The sequence below is a fragment of the Meriones unguiculatus genome, chromosome 1 (assembly GCF_030254825.1).
Source record: "Meriones unguiculatus strain TT.TT164.6M chromosome 1, Bangor_MerUng_6.1, whole genome shotgun sequence".
NCBI classification, from domain to species: Eukaryota; Metazoa; Chordata; class Mammalia; order Rodentia; family Muridae; genus Meriones; species Meriones unguiculatus.
In genome coordinates, this window is record NC_083349.1 from 23047323 (window position 1) to 23060593 (window position 13271).

The following is a 13271-nucleotide window of genomic DNA, read 5'->3' on the forward strand; positions in this document are numbered from 1 at the left end:
TTTCTTAAGCATATTGAGTATTCCTGCTGCCTAGTTCAGTTTAATAGAATATGGTGGAAAGGATGGATAAGAGCTGACGAGATGGTTCAGGTAGTAAAGTCATTTGCTACACAAGCCTGGCTGCTACACAAGCCTGAATGATTCTATCCCAGACTAAGCCTGTGCATTTTGATTGGAGTTTGTCTGGACAGCACAGGGGAGGCCCACTGGGATACAGAGTGCAACCTCAGACGAACAGAATTTAGGGGCATCCAGGCCAGCAGAGAATTTACTGACTGAATGTGGCCTAGGATTGTAATTCAAGAAAGAGACACTCTCAAACTTAGGCCAACACATTAGTATAAGGTAGGCCCCTGCCAAAGGGCATCCCTGGGGCTCAGCCAATAGGGTGGTTTTCCACCTCTCACACCCACTTCCTAGCTCCGCAACCTACTGAACCTGGGCGTGGCATTGTCTAAAATAAACCTATCCCAGAGTCCAGATATTTTATTAGTTTACAAGCCTTTATTTGGGTAGGCATATTTGGGGAGCTGTCCAAGGCTCCTGTGCTGGGCAGAGGCAGGCATTGTCAGTGTAGCTTCCCAGAGTGAGAAAAGGGGTGTAGACAGAATTCCCAGGGCCAAGCTAGTCAGGTGTGCTGGGGGCCAAAGCATGAAGCTGATAGAGAACATGTGTGGTACGTGGAAGAGAGGTGTTCAGCAGTCTGAGTGCTGCTGTGAATGAAGGTAGAGGGCAGAGAGGTCCTGAAAGCTGACTGAGCATGTAAAGCGGTAAACAGAAAAGGCTGTCTGCTGTGGGAGGACCTTGGAGGCCCTCGTTTTTCCTCTCTGAGCTATAGCATGGAGGCACTAGTGTGTGCCTGGAGGTGTGAAGGGAGGTGATTACTCCTATTGCTGACCACAGACCTCTGCTTTTACTGCTCAGGCCAACAGATACAGTAAAGCACTGCTAGACATTTTCAGCAGGCTCTACAATTATTATGAACTTTGCATAAAGACAGGAGCGCTAATCTCAGTTTTCCTGGGGTTTGTCCAAGGCCATGGGTCCATGCAGGCTCTCTCCTCCTGTAGGTGACAGGAAGAGACAAACTGAAGGGTTGGAGGGGTATAGGGAGGGACCTCAGTTTGGACCCACTCCCATCTGGGCTGGGCACTGACAATGTGGAGATGAAGCTGCTGTTTGTTAGTTCTTTAAAGGCTCGAGTCCTAAAGATAACTGGGGCTAGATGGAGGCTTTCTGGAAGGCAAGAGGACCTAGTAAAATTCCAGACACTTGTTTTATGGTCCTTGAACCCAGAAGACTTTGATGTCAAAATGGCTCTGCTTCTCTGGAGTAAACCTGAGGCACAGGAGTGTACTGAAGCAGGTTTTGGGCAAAGTGATAGAGAGAGAAGGGAAACAGAGCACCAGGCCCCCTCCCCCTAGCACTTCAACCCTGTTGCTCCTGGAACTCAGTGCTATTTGAAATGAGACAGGAAGTGAGCAACTGGATAGTTGGGCCTGTCGATGCCCAGGCCCTGACAGATGCCCAGCAGGCGGAGACGAGCCTCAGCAGGGCTGGCCCCAGCACAAGCCACATTGCAGTACGGCTCCTCATACTGGCCAGGTATCAGGGCCTCCTCCAGCAGGTTGAGCCGCAAGTGACCCTGGTCATGGAGGGCTTGCAGAGTCTCTCGACCGCCAGGGGAACTCAGCAGCTCTAGGTGCTGGGACACCAGGCACATGACGCCCACCAGATAGCCACGGGCACGAGGGTGGGCAGGCAGGGCAGGCTGCAGGCCACAGGCTACCATGGTAGAAGCCAGCAGCAAGTCGACACCATAGAGCTCCAGGATCCAGTCTCGAAGGTAGAACCCTCCCATTCTAGGGTTGATCTCGATGAGCTTCGGCCCAGCCCCAGTCATCTTGAGCTCCACATTGAAGACCCCATCCAGCAGCCCACAGCCCAGGCAGCAGCGAAAAGCCGCCTGCACCACCTGGGCCTCCTGCTCTGGTGCTAGCCCAGTGGGCATGCAGGCTGCAGTCTCTGTGAAGCCAGGCAGCCTTGTGGGGCCGTTATCAGAGACAAAGGCAGCCAGCAACCGTCCACCAAACACCACCAAGTCCACATCGTGCTCTGTGCCCTCGACAAACTCCATCAGCAACATAGCATTGCCCCAGCCCAGCCCAATGCCTGGGTGGTCGGCCTCACCCTGCAGGTCATGGAGGATCCGGGAAAAGTGCTCGTGGCACTCTGGCCCGTCCTTCACCAGCTGCACGCCTACTGCTCCTGACCCAAATTCCAGCTTCATCACCCCTGGAAGGGGCACCTCATAAATGGCTTTCTCCACATCGGCCTCGCTCTCTAATGGGCAGCAGGCCACAGCGTGGAGAGACGTTGCAGGCCACGGTGGTCCCTGGCACTGCAACAGATGTAGTTGGGTACGGCTCTTCTGCTTTGCCAGGCACATGGCAGCGGGGGGGCTGCAGGGCAGACCCAGCTCCTGGCAGAGCAGAGCAGTGAGCACCAAGCAGTCATCCCAGAAAGAAAAACAGCCATCTAGCTTCAGGTTTTGTGTCCGGACCAGCTCGGCCAGCTGCCGTGCATTCTCCTCATCCCTCCGGTGCTCCGTCACATCAAAGTGGATGAAGGTCTGCACCAGCTGGGATGCAAAGTGGTTGGGGTCTGATTCCACCAGGTGCAGCTGCAGAAACATAAGAGGGACATCCATGTCAGCAGGTGTTGAGTCACGGAAGAGACAGGATGGCGTCCCACAGGGGAGACTGAGTCATAAACACCAGGTGCTCGATGTGTATTTATTAATTATTTGAATAAATGTGCAGAGGTGAGACACCTACTTCAGTCTGAATGGGAGAGAAGTCAGAAGAAAAGCCTTCAGGAGGAAAGGGCAGGCTGAGTAAGAGGACCAGGATGCAAGGAGAGGACACCAGAGGGCTCACTAGGCCACGCTCGCAAACAGCTTTCCTGCAGGGCTTGGAGACCAACCATCAGGGGCTGGAGGCAGGTGGCTTGCTTATCATTCGTCCCACATGTTCTAACACTGGAATGTGATGTGCAGGACTCCTGAGGAGCCCGTGTCCCCAAAGCTTGTGTTTTGCTGGGGGAACACAGACACGAGGCAGCTGCTACTCAAGGCAGAAGCAGCCACTGGTAAGAGAGGGAAAGTGGCTGTCTGTAAGGTAAGTTGGCATAAAGAGTCTGTCAGTACTTCAACTGGCATACACACTATCAGGTAGAAACTGGGATGCCAAGGCTGCTGAGAATTCTCCAAGGACTGTGCATAGTGGTGGCCAAGAAGCCACTGTGGTGGACCAGGGCCAACCTGAGAAAGCCTCAGCTTTTTTAAATGCTTCAACAGGAATGAGAAGCCTGGCAGTGGTGGTGCATGCCTTTAATCCCAGCCCTCTGGAGGCAGAGGCAGGCAGATCTCTGTGAGTTCAAAACCAGCCTGGTCTACAAGAGCGAATCAAGGATAGCCATGGCTACACAGAGAAGCCCTGTCTCAAAACACCAAGGGGAGAGAGAGAGAGGAAGAGGAGGAAGAAGAAATAGGAATGAGAATGTCTGTTGTGGGCTGGCTAACTCTAGAACCTATAATATAAGCCCCTCCCTCCAACAATAAAATTGACTTGAGGTCTATAAACTGTTCATTTCACCCCTGGAGGTGAAATCTATGATCCTATGTGCCAGGCTTCAGGAACTCAGCTTCAAAGAGCTTTTCCCCAAGGCAGAGCTGGACTCCTTACTCAGCTGTTCAAGATCTAGGAGCTACAAGGTTTAGTGGTACATATTGTCATTTCTGTATCTGGGAGGCTAAGGTAGGAGAATTGTATGATAAGTATGCCAAGACTGTGCTGCATAGTGAAACTCTGTCTCAAAACAAACAAGGCAGGGCTCAAGAGAGTAATGCCAGCACTTAGGAGGCAGAGGCAGGAGGATCTCAGAAAGGTCAAGGCAAGCCTGGTTCTTCTATTAAGTTGCAGGGCTGCCTGAGCCACAGAGTAAGACCCTGTCTGGCATAAATAAATAACAGCTAAAATAAGAAAAAAAAATTAAAAAAACAGAATCTGGAGGTGTAGTAAGAGGATCAATTCAAAGGCAGCTTTAGCCAGCTTTAGGGGTTTGAGGTCATCATGAGTTATGTGAGACCCTATCTCAAGAATCCCAAAATATTGAGAGCTGTGAGGTGGCTGCAGTCATTAAGAGCACTTGTTGCCTTGGCAGAGGACCAAAGCGCTCATATCAAGTGACCCTGGTTCTGATGACGCCCCCTTCTGGACTCCATTGACACCTGCACTTGTGCACATACATACTTCAGACTTAGACACATACAATAGATTTTAAAAAGTAAAATAAATCGGGCTGGAGAGATGGCTCAGCAGTGAAGAGCAGTGGCTGCTCTTCCATAGGCCTAGGTTTGATTCTTAGCACCCACATGACAATTCACAGTGGCCTGAAATTCCCGTTCTAGGGGATCAATACCCTCTTCTGGCCTCTGTGGGCACCAGGCACGCACATGGTACATGCACAGACATACATGCAGGCAAAACACCCATACACATAAAATAAAATTTAAAAAAAAAAAAGAAAATAAGGTAATGAAAGCTAGGGCTGTAGCTCAATGATAGAGAACTGGCTCTCACAGTATATGCAAGGCCCCAAATTCAGTCCCTAAAACAGCAAGGAAAACAAACAGCTGAGCATGGTGGTGCAAGCTCTAATTCCAGCGTTAGGGTGGACGAAGCAGGAGGATCTCTGGGAATTCGAGGCTAGCCTGGTTTAGATAGAGAAGTTCAGTCAACCAGGGCTATACAGTGAGACCCTTCCTCAAAAGTTCATAAAGCAGAGGTGAGCTCCGCTGTTGACCTGAAACATCCCCGGCCTCCTGCCTCTTCCAGCCCATTTCTCCCACCTCCTCCTTTCCTTCTTCGTCCTCTCCGAAGGGCCTCACTTACGACAGCCCGTCCCGCCCCTCGCTAGGGGGACCCGCCTCCGGTGCCCCGCCTCCACCAATCAGAAGAGCGGTTTGGAGCCGCGCCCCGCCCACCTTCAGCCCGTAGTCGCGTGCCGCCTCCCACACGAACTTCTTGCTGATACCGCCCGCGCCGATCACCAGCAGCTGCTTGCCGTCCGCGAGGCGGCGCCCCGAGCGTCGCAGCATAGTCTCCACCAGCGGTGCCGCCGCCGCCTCCTCAGCTGAGCGTCCCAGGCGCGGCGCAGCCCACAGCCCCTCCAGCGCGCCACACGCCTCCAGACACAGGTCGCTGTTCAGCTTGAGGACCACGGGGGTCAGCGTGCGGCCGGCCACTGTGAGGACGAAGTCCACGCCTGGGCCGGGTAAGGATGCGCAGACTGAGCATCTCCCAGCCCCGGTCCCCACGCCTCCCAGGCCGCCCTGGCCGAGCCGCGCCTCCGGACCTCACCGAGGAAGTCGGTCTGCACTTGGCGCCCACCGCGCTGCTCCACACTCAGTCCGGCCTCCAGGGCCAGTACTGCGGCCAACGCGGCTTCAGCTGCTTCTTTGATGCGCCGCCCCAGAAGCGCCACTTGCGCCTCCTCTTCCAGGCCACACTGGGCCAGCGCCACCCCCAGTGTCCTCGGCAGGGTGTAGTGGTGCCGCAAGGGTCGATCCCCTCGGCCCACACCGCACACCACCTGACCACAGTGCAGTTCAGAAGGCGCTAGCCCGGGAGAAGCCCTGCCAGGCTCACCTTCCTAAGTACCCTTGCCATCGAGACAAACTTTATAAGTCACTCTCAGCTTCACCGGCCATCTGGTCCCCAGATCCCTAGGAGTATTGCTGGCTTCCCGGCCCAGAGCGAAGATTCCAAGCATGCTTGCTCCTACCTGCTATAGCCACCCTGGCTTTTCCTAGCCTTAGCATGTCTCTAGGAAGACCCTCATCATCTCCCCCTGGAGTTTTACTGAGTACCTTGGAGGTCCCCCAAGCCTTCCTGGGTTCCCCAGCTTGGAGCCCTTCCTATGGGACTGACCCTAAGTTAGTTTCTTGTGTGAGGAGAAGCATTTTGGAAAAAGGAATCATGTCCCTAGGTCTTGGAACAGGGGTTGAGCACAAGGGCTCAGCCTCCTGATATAGAAGGGTTAAGGAGGGTTGAAGAGGAAGAAAAAAGTGTCAACCCCAGGAGTCTCCTCAGAAGTAACCAGAATCCCCCCACAGATCATATCCTTTCTGCACCAGGCCCTCATCAGAGCAGGGCTGGGGTGGACAGGCCATGTCCTAGACCTGAGCCATTCTCACCTTACTCAGAAGGGGCCTATCACCCTGAATCCGACACACCACTGCGCAGATGTGCACAGCCAGCTCAGGGCCAGGTGCAGGACTGCCTGAGGGAACATGGAGAAGTCTAAGCCAGGAAGAGATTTAGGCCATCAGTCTTTGCTCCCAATTTCTGGCTGGCACAAGCAAGAACCTGGTAAAGGCAGCCGGGCAGGTGGGCACATGGCCTCCACAAGGACGCTCTCCTCCTCCTCCAGCTTCTCCAGCAATGCCAGCACTGCGTTCGCCACTGCGGATGGCTCCACCCGCAGGTGCAGACGCAGTGCCTGCTGTCCCCGCCAGCGCCAGCCATTGAGCCTCACAGCCACCTACAGCAGAAAAGGGAAAGGACCCTCCTCACCACCACCTCATGTTCCTGAAAGGTAGTATGCTCATGCTACAGGTGCCAGGAAGTAAACTGAGGTAGGAAGGCACAGGGCACTACTATGGAGAAATGGGATGGTGGCAGAGCTAAGAGTCTGGGATTATTTCCCAGCAGGACTTGGTAATCACAACATGGGTTCCCTCTTTGGGTACCCCCCAGACCTCAATGCAGAGTGGGACCTGTTATTACCTGTGCAGCATCACCCAAGGCCTCGGAGTGCACAAAGGCCTCTACTTCCTCTTTTACCAGTGTTTCCTGGCCTTCTTTCCCACTCAGCTCCACCAGCCGTAGTCCAGGGCTGGCATCCCCTCCCCGGAGCAGCCCTGGAGGCCTATAAGTGAAAGCCAGGGTAGCTGGCACAGCCACACCACTCTGCTGGGACAGCAGCCACCTCATCAGCAGCCGGTCCTCCAGCAGCCGTGCCAGCTCTGCTGAGGCCCCTGTGGGGCAGGTGAGGTTCCGAGCCAGCTCTGCTGCCTCTCTGCCATGGCCGGATCCTGGCCCCAAGCCGGCCAGGAAGTAGGTGGCATGCCGAGGGGGAACAAAATCATCCAGGAATGTCAGGCCCCCTGGATAGAAGCTCACAGCCTTGGAGACCAACAAGGCCGCCTCACCCTCTCGGCCTGGAATTGCCACCTTCATCAGCCAGGCAGGGGACAAGCAAAGGAGCATGTTTCCTGTGGGCAAAGGGAGGAAGGTGGCTGGCCAGGGAATGGTTGGTGGTGCCAACACCCTCCACCCCCAGCTCCGGCTTCAGTGTCATGGGGGTCAGTGACTTCCAAAACCCACCCCTGCTCAGAGCATGGCAGCTGGTCCTGTGGAATTCAGGCAGTTGCCAAGGTTGGTGGGTATTTTGGGATGTGGCTGGGCTGGGGCGGGGCTGCCCTTTCTGTAGGAGAGAATGGGGAACTTGGACACACACTCACCAGGGCTCTGGATCCCACCCTCCAGCAACAGAGAGAGAAAGGTGCTGGGAGAACCCAGAATGCACAAGGTCACCTCTGCCCCAGGGCAGCCTGGGGGAAGAGAACATTGCCATGTTCACCAAGGGTCCTCCTTTTGCTGCCCTTCTGCCCACTCTTCCCCAACCTCCACACTCCTACCCTCATCCTTAGGCCTCCCAGGTCCTTCTTAGGGGTCAAATGAGAAGGCAGAGGACAGGAAGGAGCGCACTATAAAGGAGGAGATGTCTCACATACTGCCTTAAGACTGGCTCTGCTTTATCTGCATCTGATCCAGAAGGCACTGGAGGATGAGTCTCTAACCTGAGTTTGGATTTTGCATGTGGGCCACTGTTTCTCTAAACCCCAGTTTTCCAGTCTGAGGTGATGGGAACAAGCCTGTGATTCTCGTGTATTCTAGCTGCAGATGATTTGGTCCACACAAAATTATTCATGACCCACATGAACTATGAACCAAGGAGGCATCTTGGGATCGCAACTGCTCAGCTGCATCCATAGCATCTCCTTAGACATCGCTCTAGAAGTTTCAGCTCCACAGAATATGCAAATGATATCGTGGATTTCCAAGGAGCAGGGTGGGGAGAGGGGGACACGGTGGGGAGCCCTGGCCTGGTGTCTTTGTAGACAATACCTGCCTGCCCTAGGCCCTCTGCTTTTGCCTTTAGACAGAACCAGAGCTGGAGGGAGGAGCCAGCCTAGACAGCCAAGAGGAAACAACTAAACTAAACGTCCCTCTCTGTCTCTGGGAGCCCCCCTTTGTGGAGCCCTGAGGCACCTGGACGAGGTGCCTGGCTACGATCCTGGGTCTCGGGAAGGCCAGCTTGCTGCAGACAGCTCTGGAGGAGGTTGTAATAGTGCACAGTCCAGGCCCGAGCCTCAGCCTCTTCCGGGGAGCCCTTGCAGTCCAGGCTAACATCCTGGCGCCAGGGCCCAGGGAAGCAGCCTGTGGGAGGCAGGCCTTTCCAGGGTCCTTCCTTTCCATCCGGGTCCTTGGAGCCGAGGGAATAGTCACACTTGGTAGCCAGTGGATCCAGGCAGAGCTGAGCAGGGGGCAGAAACAGTACGTCTTGGGTAGGACTGGCAAGGGAGTATCTGAAATCACTCAATGGTATAAGCCTGCCTCCCAGTCTGCTCACCCGAGTCAAACGCAAAGGACTGGAAGAGGAAGGAGGTGGGTGGAGGGAAGGCTTGCTGAGGGGGAAATATGACAAGGTATAGAATACTGATCCATGTGGTGTCCTGGCCAGCAAAAGGGAAGGGACATCCTCCTGATAGGACCACAGACTCCTATCACACATAGGGCCTGTCCTTGCTGGGACCACAGGAGCCCAGGCTTTGTTCTTTTCATCACTGCAGTCCCGGCTCCCACACAGTGGCGATACACAGATGTTTACTGACTGAAATATCTCAACTGTTGTCCAGCCCTGTTCTCTCCCGGACTCAGTGACTCGTCTACCATCATGGACTTTGCTGTTACCTATTAGATGAATTCATTTCCCACTCATCCCTACACACACACACACAAACACACACACACACATGCAGCACCTCTTGGTGAGGGCTGGCATCCTTTTTAGTTTTATTTTTTGAGACAGGGTCTTATGTAGTTCAGGCTGGCCTCAAACTTCTATCTAGTGGAAAATGACCTTGAACTTCTGATCTACCTGTCTTTTGTGCGCTGGGATTACGGGCAGGTTTATGTGGTGCTCGCCATAGAACTTAGCCTCATTTATACTGAGCCAGCACTCTACAACTGCCTTGCAACCTCAGTTCCTCCTTTTGTTCCTTTTTCTTCTTTTCCTTTCCTTTTTTTTTGAAACAGGCTTTTGCTCTTTAGACCAGGCTGGCCTCAAATGCGAGGCACTCCACCTCCCACGCAGTGAGATCAAAGGTGTATACCACTATATCTGGTTTCATAGGGAACCGGGGATTAAACCCAGGACCCACTACATGCTAGGCAGGCATTTCTCTAAACAAATTACATACTCATCCCTGTTTGTTTTGCTGTGTAGTTCAGGCTGCCGCTGGACTGGCTATCCTTTTGCTGTTGTCTCCTGAATGTTGAGGTTAAAAGCATGTGTCACCACAGCCGGCTCAACATCTCTACAGGTATATGGAGTCCTGGCACAGTTTTCTCTGCAGGAAGTCTGACGCCCCTGCCCCTTCTCTGAGGTTGGGAGCCTCGGAGTAATAGAAATGGGGACCTGGCTCCTTGCAGTGCCTTGGCCTATACAAGCCTGGCAGCTGGTCCTGTCTTTTCAAGAGACCGGCTGAGCCACCATGGGTTAGCGCTCTCTGGCTTGGTGACTGTCTGCTGTCTGCCTTATTTCCACCCTGTGGGTTCTGAAGAGGTGTGTCTAGCCTGGAGGATTCATCTCTTAGCTCAGAAACTGTAAGGTATGGCCCAGACATCCAAGGTCTGAGCCTCAAACCTTCACTTGCATCTCAGGACAGCAGAGTTGGATTCTTTGTGTCTTTTCCTAGGAAAGTTCCCTGATGTCATGGATTGTAGGTGCTGTTGGTTGAGGAGCTGTCGTTGGGCTGACAGCACTCACTCCCTGGGGATAATATGACATGGGAAAGTGCCTGGTACACGGAGTAGGGGACAAGGGGTGGAGCTGGTTATGGGGTGTGAGCTGACAGCCCTCAGGACTAGGTCTCTAGATACCAGTCCTTTCCCTCCCTCTATCCAGGGACTTGGGCCTTTGTGGGAAGGGACCACAAGAGACTCACCATCTTGGAGGTGAAGAGGCTGAGAGACTAGGGGACAGAGAAACAAAGCAGGGATCAGGGGACCCTGGCCCCTAACTGACCTTTCAGCCTTTAAGACTTCAAGGAGCCCAGACACCCTCTGTCCTATCCCTGCCCCGCCCCCACCCTCAAGGAAAAAGAGGAACTTCTATTCCATGGACCCCAAGAGCCATGCAGCTGAGTCCTCCAAGCCCCACTTACTCCCGCTCTGCTGGGACCTGGAGTGTTGGCTCAGCCCCCTGCAGTGACGGTGGGGCGCCCGGGGTTTCCGTGAATGTGTAAGGTTAGAGTTCTACCACCGGCTCTCAGGGTCCCCAACCGGTATTCCCACTCATCCCCGCTCCCTGGCTCCCAGCGGATAGGGCAGGAACCGAGGTACCTGCTGGTGGCAGCAACTGGACCGGGCTGGGCAGGCGGGCGGGTGGGCAAAGAGCAAGAGAGTGCTGCAGGGGTGGTGGCGGCGGCACAAACACGGTTGTCCTTATGCAGCCAGCCTGGCCATGCCCGGGGCGGGGCAGCCCAGACTCATGCCAGGGCCCCGCCTCTCCTTTCCCTAACGGCGCCGCCTTTGGCAACTCAAGCTTAGAACGAGGGACTTGTGGGCGGGAGAGAGGGCGTAGGGATCTAATGACCGACAGAGGCAATCAACAGTGCAAACACAACCCTGCTCCGGGGCGGAGGAGTATCCAGACATATCTACTGTGAAACCCACAGGGAAAAAAAGAGAGGGAAAGCCATGGTCTGGGAGGAGAGGCAGGGTAGGGAGCGCTGAGCCCAGCCTGTTTACTGTTTACTGGGCCCCGGGGCCCAGCACAGGCTGCAGCCTGCCCTTAGAAGGAGCAGAACTCCCAGTACTCCTAGCTAGGCAGCTGTCAGTTCTAGTCAGGAGCCCCTGGTCACAGAGCACACTCTCTCAGAGTCCGGCCTGAACTGCCAGTTAGGTAGCATGAGGACAGCCCATTAAGATGCTGGTGTGAAGCCATGGCAGGACCAACCTCCAGGAGCAGGGCTTCCAGAAGCCCACATACCTAATCCATGTACACGCAATTACACACACAATCTCCCTGAGACCCACACAATCATGCCTGGAGGCTCACACAGCCAGCCACTCCAATCTTGTGGGTTTCAATCTTGGCACTGGGCTGCAGGATCTGGACAGCTAAGCTTTTAGTCCTGAAGCTCACTTCTCTTTCTGCCTTCAACCATAGGATCTGACCCTCCCTCCTCCTGGTTTGCTCCCCAGAACCTCCATGTTCTCAAGAACATCTTGAGCACTGAGAGCATTAAGGGGCCAATAACGCTCCTTAAGGACAGAGGTAGCAACTTTCATAGTTTCCAAGGAAGAGCGTACATAGTGGTCTGTGAGGACCACCTTGACTCTACCACTCAGAAGGGACGATGATTTACCCAGGGCTCCCTAGTCCCCCGAATCCTCCCTTTGGACTTTCTAGAGCTGCTGTGGCCTCCCCTGCTCCAGGTCCACATGAGCCTCTGTCACCACCATGACTCCTACAGTGAGGGGCAGATACCCCAGGAGCCCCACTTCCTTGACATGTATGGCCTGAGCTCCAGAGGGGTCCTACTGTGGGGACAAGGTAGAGTTCATATGTATTATGCAGCCTCTGGAGCCCCAGATTATCATTTTCAAATGGGGGGGTCACTGTGAATTCTTTAAAGGTGGGGCTGAGGAGGGGCCTCTGAGTACTAGTGAGCTTGTGATTTCAGTGTTGATTATCCTTTTTTAGTTTGAGACAGGGTTCCTCTGCTTGGCTCTGGCTGTTCATAAATCCACCCACCTCTGCCTCCCAAGTGCTGGATTACAGGTGTGCACCACACGCTTGGTCTGTATGTGCTTATTCTTGTAAAAGGCACTTTATGAGAGCATGAAACATCTCGGTTCTTAGCACTGTGAAAGCAGTTATGGCTCTGCCTTTATGCATAGGGAAGTGAGGCTCAGAGAGGTAGGATCTGACAAGGTCCCACAGCTGCTCGGAAGCCATCTGCTGGGATCTTTCCCGTGCTCCAGTGTATACATGCTGCCCAGGAAACAGCGTGGTGCTGTCCCACTTCTAGGCAAGCCCAGCTGGGCATCAGGCTACTTGTGTTTGCCTAGTAGGTGAAAAAAAAGGAAAATTCTGAGAGGGCTTAAATTTATTTACAAATGGTGGCAGGGAGGAAAAATAACAAAAGCAGCAGCTTCCTAAATGTTGAAAGATTGGCCCACACCCCAGGAGCTGAACCATGAGGGTGCCATTCTTTTTACAATCCAACCAGATAATGTTAGTATTTTGGAACACAACCTGCTCCTGTGTTACCTAGCAACCTATGATGTCATCATGTGTCGCGGCCACACCTGGAAGGCATGGTTACCTTCCCCCTTAAAGGGCCAATCCGACACGTGGTCTCTCTCTTACACCCTCTTATTTTCTCTTTCTTACACTCTTCTCTTTCTCTCTCTCTTGGGGCACGCCCTTTCCCCTTCCCTTTCTCCCTCTCTTCCCCCTCCAAGTCCCGATACCCACTTCCTCCATACCCACCTAATAAACCTCTCGCAGAGAATATATTGGTTGTCCCCCTGCATCTTCATCTTCTTCTTTTTAGTTTTTAACAGGTAAGAAACAATATTGCTGGGCTACAAATCTCAGCACTGGGCAGGAAGGAAAATTGCTGCAAATTCCAGGCCATCCTTGGCTACTTAGTGAGACACTGTCTCAAAATAAATAAATAAATAAAATAAAAGTAACATTGGGCTGGAGGGATGGCTCAGAGGTTAAGAGCACTGGCTGCTCTTCCAAAGGTCCTGATTCAATTCCCAGCAACCACATAATGGCTCACATCTATAATGGGATCTGGTGCCCTCTTCTGGCATGCAGCAGAACACTGTATACATAATAAA

The 13271-nt window shown here is 53.6% G+C and overlaps 1 protein-coding gene across 2 annotated transcripts; it reads right to left on the reverse strand.

The window, feature by feature from the left end:
* Positions 1-484: 484 nt before the first annotated feature.
* Carns1 (carnosine synthase 1) lies at positions 485-10889 on the reverse strand. 2 transcript variants are annotated; one of them, XM_021656223.2, is made up of 10 exons: positions 10755-10889; positions 10358-10384; positions 8400-8664; positions 7589-7678; positions 6852-7339; positions 6432-6606; positions 6260-6345; positions 5424-5655; positions 5048-5328; positions 485-2683 (listed from the first exon to the last, which is right to left on the reverse strand). In XM_021656223.2, exons 2-10 carry the CDS (start codon positions 10358-10360, stop codon positions 1457-1459), a joined length of 2847 nt encoding a protein of 948 aa, XP_021511898.1. In that variant the 5' UTR covers positions 10361-10384; positions 10755-10889; the 3' UTR covers positions 485-1456. The 2 variants fall into 2 exon arrangements, with proteins under 2 accessions (XP_021511898.1, XP_021511899.1); XM_021656224.2 differs by lacking the exon at positions 10358-10384 and having other exon boundaries at positions 10755-10883.
* Between the last annotated feature and the right edge of the window lie 2382 nt (positions 10890-13271).